Consider the following 19,593-nt stretch of genomic DNA (forward strand, 5'->3'; position numbering starts at 1 on the left):
TTATAAAATTTTTTATTTGAGAAAGAATCAGAGAATGGATGTACCAGGGCCTCCTGCCACTACAGACTAATTCCTGACACTTTGCAAACTAGGGAATCAAACCTGGGCCATCAGAATTTGCAAGAAAGCACCTTTAGTGAAACACCTCTCCAGCCCTGACTTCATTTTTGTGATTCTGCTCTATTAAATGTATATTTACAGGCTCTCTTTTGGATCTATCTTCAAAGCCTGTAGCATACACATGAAAAACCCCAACAGTTACAAGTGTCATGTCTTCAGACAATGAATTTGATTTTGGGGAAGAGCTTAAAAGATTTTAGAGTCAAATATAGAGGTACTATGGTTACAAGCTGAGTTACTATTTTGGGTCTAAAAGACAATAAAAATATAAAATAAGACATTCTTTTTATAGTGTATAAACTACCTCCAAACAAAGAATTTACAAGTAGTTTTAAGCCAAAAATAGTATTTTTTGGAATATGGAACTTAGAAGACTATTAATGGAATGATTAACCTTTGGGATTTTTTTTTAAAAGCAACCAAGATACCTACTGTGTCAGTTTCATTGCACTTTCCCCGTAGGGTTTGGAACTGTTAAATATGATGATGTTGGTATGCTCTAAGCTCCTTTGTTTGTTGCTTAGTAAGCTCTTGATAACTGTTGTCTATGTAGCCCAATCATGACAGTAGAACCTATAAGCCAAGAAATTTTACAAAGTTTGTAAAGATTTAGAGGGAATTATGGGACAAAATTGCTGGGATTATATAATACACAGTAGCATATCTTTAAGGGGACATTTAATGTGAATACTGTAATTGATGTCAGTGACTATAACTATTAACAACTAAAATTGTTTTCTTGTGGGGTTGTAGGTTATGAGTAGTGAGAGTAGCAGTCAGTCATTGTGAGGGTGGGGGCAATGCCTTTGGATATTCCCTCCTACTTTGTGGCTCTTACAATCTTCCTGCCCCCTCGTAGAAAAACTTCCTGAGCCTTGGTAGGTGTGTTTTAAGTTTACTTTAGTGTTGAACTTTCAGCAGCTTCTGGATTTTTGCTTCAGTACTTTTTTTGAGTATCCTCAGTGTCTATTGCCATCACCCTGCCACAGATTGTTAGGCTTACCCTAGCTGATGTATGAGGGGTGGCTCATTGGGGAATCAGCTATCTTTTAGATTTTTGGTTGTCCTCCGTTTTAGCTGCCATCTGATTTCACCTCAGGAGCTCTAGCATGGTTGCAAGTCTGTCAAGTTTAATCTAAAATTGTTTTCTGAGAGGTTATGGATAACTTGGTGAATAATTTCTTAGCAGAATTCAATTTTAAAATAATGTTCTAAACAGAGCATTTTTGTGAAGTCACAGAAGTTCTTATGCTTAACAACAACTTTTATAGTATAGTAGAATTTCAAAATAATATATTCCTGGATAAAATGTTTTGGCCATTTAGAACATAATCTGCTTGTTTCTTATATATTAAGTATCTTTAATGACTTGCAGGCTTTTTGAGGTAAAAATTCTCTCATTCAGAATTTTGTGGCAAATACTGACTTTTGCTTTGAAAAGCACTAAGGACACATCTACAGTTTTGTTCTACTATTTATAAGTTTCATAGCTTATAAATTAGTGTCTAAATTATAAGGTAGGACAGATGTCTTTATGACTATCTTAATTTTTAATACATTCTTTAGTAAAATAGTTTCTATTTGAGCTAAACATTTGTAAATTATTCTAGGGCTGCCTCTAGCTATTCCACAGAGAGACAGATGTCTCATGATTTGGTTGGCATGAAAAGTGAGAACTTTCATCATTCAGTGTTTGAACATCTTGACTCAACTCAGAATACTGAAAACAAAACTATAGAAGAATTTGCTCAGGAAATCATAACAATAATTCATAAAATGAAAGGTTGGTATATATATTTTTTGTTGTTGTTTTGTTGTTGTTTTGTTTTTCAAGGTAGGGTCTCACTCTGGCTCAGGCTGACCTGGAATTAATTATGTAGTCTCAGGGTGGCCTCGAACTCATGGTGATCCTCCTACCTCTGCCTCCCAAGTGCTGGGATTAAAGCCGTGTGCCACCATGCCCAGCTGGGTTGGTGTATTTTTATACATACATTAAATATAGCATAAAACTAATATACTGAATTTTTACAAAATATAGGTAAATACTTGTGATGTTTAATAGTGATTAGTATTCCATTTTAAATAGATATGAATTAGGAAATTTGTTGGCGATAATACCAGTCATTCATGCAGCCTTAATTATTCCTCATAGATATTTTCAATAGGTTTGTGACCTACATTCAATTCTCAGTGCTCACTTAAAGCCAGAGGGAAGTCTGACATTCCAACATGCATACAACAGTAGAGGAAGCACAGCATGAGATGGGACCAGGAGAATCCTGGAGCTTCTGGGCCAGCTACTCTCAGTTTCCCAGAGGCAAAACAAGAGAGACCCTGCCTCAAAAGAATGTCGAATGATGGGGTGGAGAGATGGCTTAGCGGTTAAGCGCTTGCCTGTGAAGCCTAAGGACCCCGGTTCAAGGCTCAATTCCCCAAGACCCATGTTAGCCAGATGCACAAGCAGGCGCACGTGTCCAGAGTTTGTTTGCAGTGCCTGGAGGCCCTGGCGTGCCCATTCTCTCTCTCTGCCTCTTTCTCTGTCACTCTCAAATAAATAAATAAATAAATATATAAAAATAACAAAAAAATTTTTTTTAAAAGAATGTGGAAGGAGAGAACAGATAACCCTGAGGTTATCTATCCTATGATTTTCACTTGTGCCCTGTTGCACATGTGTAACACACAAACACAAATAATAAAATAGCTAGGGAGTAGAGGTGTAATTCAATCTTAGAGTTCATTTCCTAGCTTGTACAAGGCCCTGGGTTTGATCCCCACCACCACAACAAATAAATAATAGCTGGGCAAAGTGGTTCATACTTTTATAATCCCAGTACTCTGGAAGAGCTGAGGTAGGATCACTGTGAGTTCAAGGCCAGCCTGGGTTAGAGTGAAACCCTGCCTCTAAAAAGCCAAATTAAAAAAAAATCAGTGTGAAGATTGTCTGAGAGTTTACCCTCTCCACTCCAACTCTTCTTCCCCAAAGAAAGGACCATTATTTGCAGAAAGAAAGGTAATATCTAAAAATAATAATAAAGGAGATTGACGCAGAATAGGAATAGTAAACTAGCATACAGCATTGTTCACAGCATTCTGATAGATTAAGTGTATTCTCTATCCTACTAAAAGTCTGTAATGTTAAAATGCAATGACATTGGGAGGCTTTTTCTGTTAACTTAAACACAACACTTAGCATTTAGAACTGTTTTGATGGTTTAACATTGTCAATTTAATTTTTTACCCATGTTAAATTATAGAGCTTTGTGCAATCCTCATTGAGAGAGTGAGATCTTCTGTAGAGAAGAAAGATTCTCATTTTGAGAGTGCCATTTTTTTTCTCCTGGACAAATAAACATGGTATATAAAAAGAAAATCTTTGGATTCATAAGTCAAGTATTTTTAATCCTTGCTCATGTTTAAAAAAAAGCACACAAGTGCTACAAGTGAGTTAGATAACCCAAGTTCAGGTCCCATTTTCTTCCTCTTTTTTTTAATCTCTGAGCTAGAGAGAGACAGACAGAATTGGCACGCCAGGGCCTCCAACCACTGAAATCAAACTCTAGATGTGTGTGCCATCTCGTGTGCATGTGCGTCAGGTCCCATTTTTCTTTTCTTAACTTTTTTTTTTGTGTTTTTTCAAGGTAAAGTCTCACTCTAGCTCAGGCTGACCTGGAATTCACTATGTAGTCTCAGGGTGGCCTCAAACTCATAATGATTCTCCTACCTCTAACTCATGAGTGTTGGGATTAAAGGTGTGTACCACCAGGCCTGGCTAGGTCCCATTTTCAAAAGAACAAATTGGATATATTTTAGTGGTCCCTTCTGGTCTGATATATAATGCTGTATTTATTTAAACTTTTTTTTTTCACTCTAGTCCAGGATGACCTGGAATTCACTACCCAGACTCATGGTGGCCTACAACTCACGGTGATCCTCCTGCCTCTGTCTCTTGAGTGCTGGGATTAAAGATGTGTGCCACCACACCCGGCATTAATTAAACTTACTGACAATTTTCATGCATGTACATAATATATTTTGATTATAATCCCCTCTCATTTCTTCTTTTGTCCCCCTATCCCCTTTTCATTGAATCTCTTCTTTCCAACTAGTCCCTCTTGTATTTCAAAGTCAATTTTTTTGCCTTTCTACAATGTCTGTGACAACATATCAATGGGCCCAATATTATGTAGATCTTGTACAAGTAACAACAGTTGCTGAGATCATGAATACACATGTCACTCTGTCTGGAAGACAGCATTCCAAAGCATTCCTCCTATTCCTTTGGTTATTACATTCTTTCTGCCACTTCTTCCACATTAGAAGGTGTAATAGAGATGTATCATTAAGAGCTGAATAGTCAACTGTCACTTCCCAGTGCATGGATAAATTTTGATTGTCTCTGATAGTTACCATAATCTACAAAAAGATGCTTCTCTGGCCAAATATGAGCATAAACATAATTATTTAGATTGCAATTTGGTGAGCATAATACATCCACTTAGCCAAACCTTGGACTTAGAACTTTTCTAGCCACAGGTTTTTGACTGGGTTTTTAGAACAGAGCATGAATCCCCTCTCATGGTGCATGAATCCCCTCTCATGGTGCAGGTCTTAGATCCTACCAGAGAGAATTGGTTAACTCCATAACAGACATGCCACTATTGCACTAGTGGGCACATCTTGCCTGTCTTGGCCAGTTGTGTAGCTTGCAGTGTCCATTGCTGGTTAAGACTGCTGATGACTAGTTTGAATAACACTTTTCCAGCACTATAATCACTAGTCAGCAGAGACACTTCTAGCTTTGTTTTAGCTAGATTTCTCTGTCCTCCTTCCAAAAAGCATGTGGTAGCTTCAGAATAGGTTCTTACTGTCTAGTTCTGGTGGGTAATCAAGAGCCTTTAAAATAGTCTGTTATTATTTGGGGGCCCCTAACAATTCACACTGGCAGGTATCCCCCACCCTTGGCACTGGGAATTTTCTGTAATCAATGTATATATGATCTTAAAAAGTTTTACATTGTGATAAAATTATTTACTTCCTTTTTCAGCAAAGTGTTCTCTATCACCTGGCATGACTCTCCATGAACGTTTCTCAAAAATGCAAAATATGCATGATGCAGATGTAAATGAAACTCAATTTAATTCAGATCCAGAAATTCACAGGTAGTTAATGATTATTGTATTCCCTTTCAACTCATGAGAATAAACCTCAGAAAAATATTAGAAAGGTCCTATTTCCTGTGTTTGCTCACCTAGACTTACAGATTCAAGGTGTACATTTGCTCCATAAAAACATGACCAGCTCAAGCAGCTACTGGACCCCAGTGCACATCGATGAAATTGATTACATTGAAGCCATTGAGTAAACTTTGTTTAAATGTGTAGGACTTTGAAGATATTTACCTAACTTTGATTCTACTGTGTCTACAGTAGTTGCCTACTGAAGTTATCGCTGGAAGAATGAAAGACAGTTGTCAAGTCGTTGAAATCATGGGTTGCTTCATGTGGTCACAAATGACTGTTCTGAGGGCAACAAGATGAAAACATGTCTTCTGTTGGCATTTGTCCGAGCAGGTGGTGCACCCTGTCTTGTGAGCTGAGTTGAATCAATATTAGAATGCAGCATATCACCAGAATAAAGTTTCAGGTTTTACAGATTAGTGATTAGAGAATCACTAAACCTTTCCAGTAATGTGGTTCACAGTGTATGTATGTCCTGGGAGATTGCCACATAGATGAAAACTTATGTGGTAGCAGTTTTCTTTAACTTTCAACACACTTGCTTTATTTCAAATTTCATTCAATAGTAGTAGTAGAAGAAGAATAAAAACATTGGTGAAAAAATAATTAATATGGCTTTATTATTTTAGGAGAATAGATATATCTTTGGCTGAACTTCAGAGTAAACAAACTATGGTATATGCATCAGATCAGGTAAGTGAATACAACTTTTGGCGAGAGATTGTGATTGTTTTTATAGTTACAGGAAAAGGGATCAGTGGTGGGAAGTTAAGGTTTGATACCCAGGAATCTGAAGTTTCAAAAGTTCTCCAAGTGACTCTGGTTATTTGTCCAAGTTGAAGTGAGGCAAGCACCTTAGCTGCTGAGCTATCTCTCCAGATCCTGAAGTGAGAGTACTGACAAAAGACAAACATATTCCATAAAATGGGTAATCCTTAAGAATAATGGCTTTATAAAATTGTTACAAATTTACACTATCTCATATTCATTCCAAATCTTAACAATGTGAAGCTTGCAGAAAATAGTTTCCATACCTATTTTTCCAAAGCAGTCATACAGAATAAATTTTACATCATACACAGAATAAATGTATTTCATTTCATATTGTGAAATGTACAAGAGATTCTGTGGAATATGAACTAGAAAAATAATGGAAATCATACTAAATATTTTTATTGTCATGTGGTGTCTGTGGTTCTCACCCAACACCCCTACTCCCTTTCCATCTCCCATTTCTTTGCAAATCAAGAAGATTCGTAACTAGCCAGGTTGTTTAAAAAAAAAAAAAAGACTCTTAGCCAGGGGTGGTGGTGCACACCTTTAATCCCATCACTTGGGAGGCAGAGGCAGGAGGATCACCATGAGTTCAAGGCCACTCTGAGACTTTATAGTGAAATCAAGGTCAGCCTGAGTTAGAGTGAGACCCTACCTCAGAAAACCATAAATAAATAAATAAATATAATAACGTTTAAGAAAAAATGTCTCTTTCTTTAAAAGTATGTCAAATTCTAAAAGAAGTTATCTACTGAGAATAACACATTTTGTAGAGAAAACATTTAAATCTGTATCTGATAGAATGTATAAATAGTTTTTACTTGTGAAATAATTACAATTTTTATTATAGAGTTGTTTATCAAGTAACATTTTCAAAAAATTTCTAATCATAAAAGTACTATAGTCAACTTACAGGGAATTTTAAGACTTAAAAAAGTGACTTATAGTCTACCATTTACTACAAAATATTATTTGATCATCTTTTCTTGCAGTCTTACATGTTGCATTTTAATAGTTACTATCATAATATATACAGTTTAGTATGCCTTTTCCCATAACATTTCTTTTATGTGAAAACTCTAAATTTCTCATGACTTCTTAGGATTGAAGATGAGGTTTTAATTAACTTTACTCAGGAAATGTTCACTTCAACATGGCACTTACTAGTTTTAATAGTTTAATATTATTATTTTCCTATTTACCATAGATTACTTAATCTTCCTTTGCTCTTTAAATTCTTTTTATGTTAAAGTTTTTTTCATTTTTATTCTTTTAAGCATGGCAGCTTTTTCTTTGGGATAGAATTCCCGAAGTAGGATTTCTGATTAAATGTTAGGAATTATTTTTGGCTGTATTGTCAATTGTGTCTCAAGATATTAGTATCATTTTAATACTACTATTAGCAAAATGAGTACAAAATAATTGACTTAGGATTTTTAATTAAGGTTCTGATTAGATATGGTCTTTGTGCAACTAACAATAATGTGAATGGTTTGTCTTCTGTCAAAATTCCTCAGACTCTGGTCAAAATAATAGACCCAAATGACCTACGACATGACATTGAAAGAAGGAGAAAAGAACGGTTACAGAATGAAGATGAGCACATTTTTCACATAGCTAGTGCTACAGAGAGGTAATCAGTAGATGAAAAACATGTTATTAGGGAGCTTTTGGTTTTCTCATTTTTTCATTTTTTTGTGTGATAATTTCTTTTTAGTATAGTGGATTTTATCCTTCAACTTAGTTTTCATATGTTTAAGTAAAAGCTATTAAAATGTTTCAAAGTTACTCAGTGATCAGATCATATGAAGCTTGATTTAAGCAACAAAAATTATGGGGTAGGTGACCATTTGAGGTCATCATAATTCTAGAGAAGAGTGTAACAGCTGTTTGAATGCTAGCAGGAACCAGAACTACCAACTTCATGGACGTTATGGCTGAAGCTGATTAAACTATAATACTTTTCTTCCCCCTAAATTCTGAATTATTTTGAACAATAGAAATGTTGGTGGTCAGTGCAACTCTCTATAGAATAACTGTGAAATAAGCAAGTATGACAGAAAATGCAGAGGAGACCTTAATTTGAATCTCATCTCTGTCCAGACGTTAAACACAGTTTTTTGAATCTTAAGAGACTCCATCAAATGACGGTGAAACCAACTTACTATGTGCAGGCATTTATGTAGATAGGAGGTGACTGGCACAATAAAAGCACTTGTGCCATGCATGGTAAATTCATTTATCAGTAGATCACTTTTCTTTCCAAATTTTGTATGTGCCTTTTTAAAGGAGCTATTGGTCATCTAAATTGGCCCTGATCTGTCTTTTGTTCTGACAACCAGCAAAACCCAAGGCAATTACGTGACCCCATATGATTGCGAGGCATAATTGAATGGGATTTCTCTAGTTTGGCCACCAATTACTACACTATTTGAATCTCTCAGAAGTAAGAATGTTTGACTTGGAAGGGGCTGTGCTAATTGTTTTTATTTAAAACATGGTATAAAATTGTTTAAATATTTGACTTTTAAGTGAAGTCTAAACCTTACTGAGAAAACATAGTGCTTGTTTAAAACTAGATTTGATATTATTAACGATACAGTGAAACTGTATTGTGTCCCATGAAACAATTAAAAACAATAAAAATCTCAATCCTTGCTAAGTGAGACACTAATTTCCTGATTGATATGCTTAACACATGCCATCACTCTGTTCTTCAATAACTACAAGCTGTCTGTAGTGTTTTTCTTCACCCAGAACATCTAATAAATATTTACAATGATAAGATACCATAAAGACTGTTTTGAGATGGTAATGATGATATCTTGAGCACTGAAATTAGACCTGAGTTCAGGGTCTATTAGACTCACAGCTATATATGAATAATTTGAAGTAGAGTACCTAGTTTTGTTTCCTCATCTGTGAAATAAGAATGACAATCACACTTAACCCCATACTTGTGGTCAAGATTATCTTTGAGGACAGTGTTATAGCAGGCAAAGGTGTCTTCCTATAAGTTTTCTTTTGCTTGATCTGTTGGATTGTTTTATTTATTTTTGTCTAGTTGGCATGGCATATGGAGCATGGTTTTTTAAAAAACCATGATATTCCTTACCATAAAAAAATCATTAAATTCAGTTGTTAGCATATTCACAGTTGTTTAAGCATCACCACTGTTCCAACTATTTCATCACTCCACAAGAAAACACTGTACCTACCTGTGACTCCCTCCTTCTTCCATCCCTGGCAACCACTGTTGTTTTCTGTCCTTTTGGATTTGCCTATTCTTGACATTTTATGTAAATGCAGTCATACAATGTTTGGCCTTTTATGACTGCTTCTTTCATGTACTATATATTAAAAGTTCATACGTGCATGATTCCTTTTGTTGTTTAATAATACATTGTATGGAAGTGTCATATGTTGTTTGTCCATTTATCAGTTGGTGGACTTCTGGCTTGTTTCTGCTTTTTGTGATTCATAATGATATGAACATTCATGCAAGTTGGTTTAATTTTATTTATTTGCATGTTTGTGTGTGTGTATTGGCACACCAAGATCTCTTGCAACTACAAACAAGCTCCAGACACATGTGCCACTGTGAGCCTGGCTTTACATGAGTGCTGGGGAAATGAATCTAGGCCAGTCATGCTTTGCAAGCAAGTGCCTTGAACCACACTGAGCCATCTTCCCAGCTCCTTGTATGGACATGTCTTTTTATTTCTCTTCATTATATATTTCTGTGCAGAAATGATGAATTAGTACTTCTGTTTTAACAAAGTCTTTTACATGTGTTTGTGGTATGTATGTGTGTGTTCATAGCTGTGTACATGCATATGGAGACTAGAAGTCGATGTTGGGTGTATTTCTAATTTTGTACCACCTTTTTTTTTTTTAAATTTTGAGGTAGGGTCTTATTTAGCTCAGGCTGACCTGGAATTCACCATGTAGTTTCAGAGTGGCTTCAAACTCAGAGTGATCCTCTTAATCCAGCCTTCCGATTGCTGGTATTAAAGGCATATGCCACCATATTCAGTATGTTTAACTTTTTGAGGAACATCCAGACTCTTCATTATACACTTTACCAGGAACATTAGTTCATCCACATTCTTACTTGGTTTTCTGTTTTTTTTTTTTTTCAAAGGTGATAAAGAACTATCAATCCTTATGCTGCCTTAATTTAGTAAAGTAAATCAAGTTTTAGTTTATAAAACTTGATCTCAGCTTCTTTCCCTTCCTGTGTCTCCTTCATTTTTCCCATCTCACCATCCTGTCTGAATATCACTTGATCTGATATTTTTATGTCACTCTTTTAAGTCAATGCAGTGTAGTTTCTAGGAAAATCCAGGAAAAGCAAACATTTTTACATGTAACACACATATGCAAGCAGAAAAAAAAAAGGTAATAATGAACTTTGAGAAGACATCAAGATTCCAGGACTTTACTTTTAGCTAGGCAGCTTATAGGAAAACATTAGTTTTTATTCTTGTTATTTTAGCAGTATAAGCTATACTGAATAAGAGTTCTAAGGCTACTATTAGGAGCATTGGGAGATATGCATTGAAAAACTACACCAAAGTTCCTACCTTCTTGGCACTTGCAATTTAATATAAAGAAAAAAAATACATGCCAGGAGAGATAGGTAAAAAAAAAGACTGAAGTTGGAAAATTAATAGGAAAGAGTAATGTGTGATGTGGTTTTAAAAATATATGAATTAAGTGAGGAGTTAGCCACAAGGTTACTTAAAAAATATATTTCAAAAGAGAACAACAGTAAATGCAAAGTACTTCAGGCCAGAAGCACAGTTCTTGATTAAGGCTAGTGAGGTCGCAGTATGGTAGGAAAGGAAAAAAGTAGATAAGTTCAAATCATAAAGGTTAAGACTGTATTTTACATTGAGTGAAATTAGTAAACATTTAAGCTTCTAATCAGAGAAGATTCATAAATACTATCCCTTAACTTTTAAAAGGACCACTATAGTTGTTGGGTAGAGAGCATGGACTATAGAACTAAAGAAAAGAGTAGAAAAAAGGAAAATGTAATCATATAGCTTTCTTTTTTTTTTTTTTAATCTTGCTTACTACACTCAGCACAGTATTTTTAAGGTTCACCCATGTATCATATGTGGGAATTTTATTCTTTTTTTAAAAAAAATACATTTTAAGCTGGGCGTGGTGGCGCACGCCTTTAATCCCAGCACTTGGGAGGCGGAGGTAGGAGGATTGCTGTGAGTTCAAGGCCACCCTGAGACTCCATAGTGAATTCCAGGTCAGCCTGGGCTAGAGTGAGACCCTATCTCAAAAAACCAAACCAAAAAAAAAATTTAAAGGCATTTGTACAAATATATACTACATTGTATTTTTCTGTTTATGGACATTTGTATTCTCTCTGCCTACTGTAAGTATGCTACTATGAGCATTGAGGTTATAATTTTTCATTATAACCATTCCATTCTAGTGGATATAAAATGGTATCTCATTATGTTTTTTATTTATATTTCCCTAATGACTAATGGTGTTGAACATCTTTTCATATGCTTATTGGCTACTTTGTGTTTTCTATGGGGAAATTTATGTTCAAAGCCTTTGTCCATTTTTAAATCTAATTAAATCTTGTTATTGAGGTATATGAGTTTTTTGTATATTCTACATACCAGAAGCTGAGTATCCCTTACCTGAAATGCTTGGGACTAAGACTTTTTTGGAAATATTTTCATATATGCAATATAAGGAGGTTTCTTTTGGTATGGGATCCAAGCTAAAAATGAAATTAATTTATGTTTCATACATACAGTGTGTTTGAGTGTGTGTGTGTATTTTATACATTAATTTGCATGTGTTTTAACTGTGACCTGTCACATATCAGGTATAGAATTTTCTATTTGGGGCATGTTGATTCTCAGGTAGTTTCAGATTTTGGAACATTTTGCATTTTAGATTTAAGGATGTTCAGCCTGTATTCCCTTATCTGGTACATGTTTTTACAAAGGAACTTTTTAAAAATAAGTGTTTTTCTTTACTGAAGTAGCTATATATGCTCATGATAATTATTTGGAAAGATAATAAGCTGCAAAATATAAGGCATTCATAATTTTACCAGTTATAAATGACCACTGTTAAAATTTAGTACATTTTCTACCATTTCTTTCTAGGCATATATATGTGCATTTTAATTACTAAGGTTGTCTTCACTGTATAAATATTACACCCTACTATTTTGACTTGATGTTATATCACATTTTGATAAAACAGTGCATCTTTTAATGTTTCAAAAGACCTTGAAGTCTTATTTCTTGTCAGGCTCTAACGTCAAAGTTGGGGCCATAAAGTGAACCATCCACATTGAGAAACAAAGCTTGTTCTACTAAACACACAGATACATTAGTACTTAAAAACAGAGAAATAGGTGTTACTACTCAATATGTTATATGTAGGGGTAGTACCTATTGTACCGTAGAGGAGTTCAGGAAAGTCTTCCATGGAAGAGGTACAAATGGGGTCAAATTGTGAGGTTAATGTAAATGGAAGGAAATGATTACAAGAATTGCATGTACAAAGATGTGGAAGCAGGAAAGATTGTATGTGTATGCTAGGAACCACACATAGTTAAATATCCCTAAAAGTCAGTACTTATGCTAGAGTGATTGGTGGAAGCCAGGTCACAAGGGGCAGAGCAAGCATGACCTTGGGAATAATGAATGTGGATTTATCTCCTTGTCAGTACAGAATGCATGGGAAGGGCTGAAATAGGGTAGTGGGCTCACTGGGGAACAGAGCCTACAGAAGAGATAAGAAGAGCATTATGGAAGAAATGAGAGATGACAAAGAAATTCCCAAGGACTACGGAATTGAGGCTTCCAGGGTCTGCTGTGCAGGTAGACCTTGGAAATTCTTGTGTGGCCTCTGGAACTCACAGTGTCAGCAGATAGGAGCATATCTTTTGCTCTGTGGCCTAGTAGCATTAGAGCTCTCAGTTTTGTCTGTGAGGTGAACCTGTTCCAGTCCTATACCTCACCTCTATGAATGAACCTGGTGCTCCTACCAGGAGTCAAGGGTGGGGTTGTGCTGCCAAGGTCTCTAGAGTAGAAATGATCTTTCTGAGAATGCATGTTTCATATGTCAGTAACCTCCAGGAAGCTTGTCCTAGGACCTCAGATTGAGAACATTGGTACAAGGAATGTTGTTTTCCCTCTGTTGTTGACTTCCTTATTGCAGAATAATGTTTGTTGAAAAATGTTACACTTAGTAACTATCATTTGTAATTTTACTAGTGATAGATCATTACTGTTGTATTACTTTATCTCTGAAGGTCATTGCTTTTTCTTATATGGGTGGTAAAGCAATAAAAGATGATTTTCTTTCTTTTTTTGTTAGGAATGATCAATGTACCAGTTTTTCAACGGTGAAGACTTTTCATGCTGATGGATTCCAAAAACCTCCACATTTTAGAAAATCAGATTTTAGAAAATTCATTCAGAAACCATATGTAGTAAGATTCGAGTTCTCCTTTCATTTTTGTGTATTCTCTTTAAATATATCTGTACTTTTCAAAGTGATGGAACTATATTCAAATGTGTTATAAGAGTCTTGAGGGCTGCAGAGGCAGCTTAGCAGTTAAGGTGCTTGCCTGCAAAGCCTAAGGACCCACATTCTACTCTTTAGGTCCCACGTAAGCCAGATGCACAAGGTGACATGAGCACACAAGGCCACACATGCACACAAGACATCGCATGCATCTGGAGTTTGATTACAGTGGCTGGAGGCTCTGGTGTGCCAATTCCCTCCTCTCTCTATCTCTCATTAAAAAATTTAAAAAATTAAAAAGTCTTGAGACTTAAAGTTTTAAAACAAGAAAATTCATCTATTTAGTATGTTTTTAAAATATAATTTATGTACTGTAAAGTTCACCCTTGTAGGTATACAGTATAGTAATTTTTTTAGTAAATTTCACAAAGATGTGTAACCATCACTGTAATCCAATTGCAGGATTTTTTTCTGAGACAAGATTTCATTTTGTAGCTCAGGCTGATATGGAACTCACTGTAAAAGCCCAGCCTAGCCTCAAACTTGCAATCCTCCTGCCACTACCTTCCAAGTGCTGGGATTACAAGACTGCACAGTATCTGGGTTGGATATTTTCATTATCCTGGCAGTCCCTGTCCCTGCTTAGTTATCCTGTGTAGTCTACTTTCAGTATAGGACAGCTCACAGAATAGCTACCTACCTTCTATAAGCAATGGCTTCAAAGGTGGAAGACAGAGTCTGTTCATAACCAAATTTCAGAAGGAACATCTTAGTACTTTAACATATTTTTACTTCCAAAATGAAGCTACTAAGTCTTGGCCACTCTCAAAGGGAAGGATGATTGGTGGGGACATTAGGAGCCATGTCAGCAGATACCCAGTACAAGCCTCCCTTGGCCACACTCCACAGAAATGGTAAAGTAAAAGGTTGTAAGACTACTAAATTTAGAAATAGGAAACTGTCTGGAGAATGAGTTCCATCTTACCTATTCCCAATAGAGGATTCAGGTTCTTTGAGATTATAGATTGCTATTTTTGTTCTTCCTCTTTTTTTAATTTTTTTTTTGAGGCAAGCCTAACAGACTTGCTTTTTTTTAATGCGTGCACAAGAGAGAATTGGTGTGCCATGGCCTCCAGTCACTGTAATCGAACTCCAGACAATTGTGCTACCTTGTGTGCATATATAACCTTGCACACTTGTGTCACTGTGCATCTGGCTTAACATGCACCTGAAGAGTTGAACATGGGTTCTTAGGGTTTGCAGGCAAGCACCTTAACCACTAAGCCATCTCTCCAGCCCTATTGTTCTTTCTCTTATTTTCTGTATCTTACCAAGCCATGACAGAAATGTAACCTCTAGTCAGTTATAGTCTGTGTTACCATACTTGCATTCTGACAGTGTTGAGGATTTTATGTCCTTCGTAGGCAGTAGGAAGCCTTTATCAACTCCTGCTAGTAATGGATTTCTTCCTTTTTTTGTCCTTTTCTTTCTTTCTCTATCTCTCTTTCCTTCTCTCCTTTCCAGAATGCCTGATTTATAGTTCAGTTTATAAAAGGCAATCATTGTGTTACACACAGTGGACTATTTTCACACATCCCACAGGCATGAATGAGACTGCCCTTCACAAACTAGAATGGGTCATGTGAAAGTAGATGTATATTCCATGCTTACTGCTTTGGGTTCTTAATCTTCAAACATATGTGTTAAGTGGTGGGACTAGTTTTCCAATGTATATTAACCCATTAATTATTATTAATACTTCTTGTTCAGAATATAAAGAACAAAATCCCCATTACTCAGAAGCCATTTGGAGTTGAGGAGAGCCATCAGAACAGAAGAAGCTTTAAAGGCTTACAATTTATATGTGACTTTGGGCTTATATTTTGGACATGATGCCATATTAGTAAATTAAAAAGCTATTTTGTGGTATTTAAATGGTAGCTTATAAACTAGTGTTTCTGGTTTTTGTGAATAATTCTAGTATTTATATTTACTTGGAATCAATTTAATGACCTATTCTGAGGACTTGGATTTCAATTTCGTTTTGAGCTGTAAAACCCTCTTTTCAAATACTAATGTTGCCTCTATCAGTGAGCTCGTCATGGTTTTAAGACTTGGGGCAAAGGCAGACTCCCATCTATGAATATGCAGGCTCCTTCTCTTAAATAATTCCATGTTTCTTAGAAGTAAAGTAGTCACGAGGAATGTATAGTAGGAGTGAGGGAAGGTGGTTTGTAGGACTTTGGGGAAAGGTTTGAAGAAGATTAGTTCATGACTAACTAAACTGATACACCCCCTCCCAAACCCAGCACAAAATTATAGCATGGAGGACTTGTAATTCTGCATTGTCCTTTTAAGTCTATTGGGGTACTGCAGGCAAAAAATTAGTTTTTCATTGTCCAGTAATTCATATATGCTTTTGGTGATAAAACATTGAATAAAGGTATTGGCAGGAATAAATTTTTTTAAAAGCTAGAAGCTAGCTACTAATTCTTAGACATTGATACTCAATGTATTTCTTCTTCTCACTAATGCATTAATATTTTATATACTGTGAATTAGTAAAATCATTTTAGTTCATTAAAAAACTTTTTAAGGGGTGGAGAGATGACTTAGCAGGTAAGGTGCTTGCCTGCAAAGCCAAAGGACCCAGGTTCAGTTCCCCAGGACCCAAGAAAGCCAGATGCATAAAGGGGGCACACACATCTGGAGTTCATTTGCAGTGGCTGGAGGCCCTGGCATGCCCATGTTTTTTTTTTCTCTCTCTCTCAAATAAATAAAATAAATTTTAAAAACTTTTTAAATTGTATTTTCAGCAAGACAAATGTCAAGAACTCATTTCAGTTTTTTTTTTTTTTTTTTTTTTTTTTTGAGGCAGGGTCTCAAGCTGATGTGGCATATCCTTTGTAGCCTAGGTTGTCCCTGAACTCACAGTAGTCTCCCTCCCTCAGCTTCCCAAGTGCTAGGATTATAGGCATGAGCTACCACACTAGGCCTTCTTGTGCATCTGGCTTTATTTGGGTACTGGGTGATTGAACCCGGGTCCTTAGGCTTTGTAGGCAAATGCCTTATCTGCTGGGCCATCTCACCAGCCCTAGCTTCTGGCTTTTAATGTGAGGTCTGGGAATTGAACTCAAGTACTCACACTTGAGTGATAAGCGCTATACCCCACTGAATCATTTCTTCAGCTTCATTTAAAATTCTTTTAACTTTTTTAGATTGGTTTTTAAAAATCAGTATATAAAATTAACTACTTGTTTGAGAGAAATATACCTTATTGCCATCATTAGCTCCTTCCTTTCAAATATCTGTGATGCATAGTATCCATGGCAGCTGTGTATACCTGATATTATTTAACATTTCACATTTTTTTTCCTTTACAGAACAACTCTGTAGGTAGCAGATTCCAGCCCAATAACAAATCAGACCTAGTACAGAAGAGCCTATGTATTCAGGCTAAATATCAGCGTTTACGGTTTGCTGGTCCAAGGGGATTTATCACTAACAAATTCCGAGACAAACTACTGAAAATAAAAAAGGTTAGTTTCACTAATATTTTTAAATGTTGAATGACTTGAGTGTTAGATAACAGGTTTTCATTTAGTTTAAGAAACAGAAATGTAGATTTCAAAAATGTCTTCTTGCATATTAATTAAATAAAGCTTCAAGAGTAATGCTAATTGAATTGTGAGATTATTTAATCCTCAAACTGTTTTTCTTTTTTTTTTTTACCTATTATACCTGAAATAATTTGCATATGCTATCTCTTTGAACACTTTTGTTTTGGCATTTCTGTTGTATAGGAAATTTTTGAAATGAAAATTTAGTATATGCTTTAGTGTAAATGTCTTGAGTGTCAACAGCAACTTGTTTTTGACTTTATATATGAATTTCCACATCCATCCATATATATGTATATATATATATAAGTGAGAACTTTATTGTATGAACATATGGTCATGTTCCCATTGAGTTGTACTGTTATGTTAGCATTGGTGTTTTTTGGTTTGTTTTTTTTTTTGGAGGTAGGGTCTTGCTCTAGCCCAGGCCAGGTAGTCTCAGGGTGACCTCAAATTCACAGTGATCTTCCTCCCTCTGCCTCCCAAGTGCTGACATTAAAGGGATGCGTTACCACACCTGCCACTCGTTTATTTTTTAAGTCATGGCAAAAGATTCATAATGCAGAATTTGCCATTGACTATATAACTCAATGATACTTACAATACTGTTCAATCATTAACATATTCTCTTCTAAAAAGTATTTTTTAAAACCTTAAAAAATATTTTATTTTGAGCTGGGCGTGGTGGCGCACACCTTTAATCCCAGCACTCAGGAGGCGGAGGCAGAGGCAGGACAATCACCTTGAGTTCAAGGCCACCCTGAGACTACATAATGAATTGCAGGTCAGCCTAGGCCAGAGTGAGACCGTACCTCAAAAAACCAAAAAAAAAAAATATATATATATATATATATATATTTGAGAGAGAGAATGGGTACACCTCTAGCCTCTAGAAATGAACTCCAGATGTATGCACAGTGTGGTTCATTTGGGTATTGGAGAATTGAACCTGGGTCCTTAGGCGTCACAGGCAAGCACCTTAAGTGCTAAGCCATCTCTCCAGCCACTCAAAATTATTTTTAAATTTTTTTTTTAATTTATTTATTTGAGAGCGACAGACACAGAGAGAAGGACAGAGAGAGGGAGAGAGAGAGAATGGGCGCGCCAGGGCTTCCAGCCTCTGCAAACGAACTCCAGACGCGTGCGCCCCCTTGTGCATCTGGCTAACGTGGGACCTGGGGAACCGAGCCTCGAACCGGGGTCCTTAGGCTTCACAGGCAAGTGCTTAACCGCTAAGCCATCTCTCCAGCCCTCAAAATTATTTTTAAATGGCAAGTGAAAATTAGGTTTATGAAGTACACTATGGTGTGTGTGTGTCCATTTAGGAGATGGTGTGGGGCTGGAGAGATGGCTCATCAGTTAAGGAGCTTGCCTGCAAAGCCTAAGGCCCCAGGTTCGATTCCCCAGTACCCATGTAAAGCCAGATGCATAAGGTGGTGCATGCGTTTGTAGTTAGTTTGCAGTAGCTGCTGGCCACGGTGCACCCATTCTCTTTCTCTCAAGTAATAAAATATAAAAAAGAAATGGTATGGAATGCACTATGCCAAGGATGAAAGTAATCCAAAATAAGTGCATATTTTTGTAAATGTTTTACTTGAAAATTTCTTCTGTTATTGAGTTTGAATTTCTTTTTAAAGTTCTCTGTGGGTAACATTTGCAAATAAATTTGATTTTCATAATGTATGATTAGTCAAAAAACAATGACAGCTACCTTTATTTAACTGAATGATATTGGAAAAATGTACATATATGCATTTTGAATGTTTCAGTAATCAAAATAGAACAAGTGTCAGCATTGTTTTTCTTTGGAATTTCCAAATGCCAAAAAATAATCAATTTTAAATTTCTTTCAGTGTTAATAATGTAAGATCCTAATAAAAGGTAAGGGTATATACATTGATATGTTGTTATACTCATTGTTAGTTTTATTATTTGCATGGTCTTATTTCCAGTTTGTGGATGGTACTTTATTATTTTGAATCATGCTACAATATAAAACCACATTCATAGCCAGGCGGGGTGGCACATGCCGTTAATCCCAGCATTTGGGAGGCAGAGGCAGAAGGATTGCTGATAGTTCAAGGCTACCCTGAGATTACATAGTGAATTACAAGTCAGCCTGGGCAAGTGTGAAACTACCTGCAAGGGGGGGGGGACCATGTTCATTACCCTTCGATCATAGTCTTCTTATTTTGAATTCCTTTGTTTGTATTTGTCTTTTCATATTATTGTTAACTATTTTAAAGGAAGAAAATCTTTATCCCTCTTAATAGCTTTCTTTGTAACTAAAAGAGTCCAAATCCTTTTAGAAGTAG

The 19,593-nt window shown here is 35.9% G+C and overlaps 1 protein-coding gene across 1 annotated transcript in view; it reads left to right on the forward strand.

The window, feature by feature from the left end:
- Positions 1-19,593, forward strand: part of Bclaf3 (BCLAF1 and THRAP3 family member 3) — a 55,072-nt gene that overhangs the window by 33,807 nt on the left and 1,672 nt on the right. The window contains exons 5-11 of the mRNA XM_045140962.1: positions 1,731-1,903; positions 5,168-5,282; positions 5,990-6,053; positions 7,652-7,767; positions 13,509-13,623; positions 17,042-17,197; positions 19,132-19,159. Of these exons, the coding sequence (XP_044996897.1) occupies positions 1,731-1,903; positions 5,168-5,282; positions 5,990-6,053; positions 7,652-7,767; positions 13,509-13,623; positions 17,042-17,197; positions 19,132-19,137 (745 nt within the window). The 3' untranslated portion in view covers positions 19,138-19,159. The remainder of the gene's footprint in view (positions 1-1,730; positions 1,904-5,167; positions 5,283-5,989; positions 6,054-7,651; positions 7,768-13,508; positions 13,624-17,041; positions 17,198-19,131; positions 19,160-19,593) is intronic.

Source organism: Jaculus jaculus, chromosome X (assembly GCF_020740685.1).
Source record: "Jaculus jaculus isolate mJacJac1 chromosome X, mJacJac1.mat.Y.cur, whole genome shotgun sequence".
NCBI lineage: Eukaryota > Metazoa > Chordata > Mammalia > Rodentia > Dipodidae > Jaculus > Jaculus jaculus.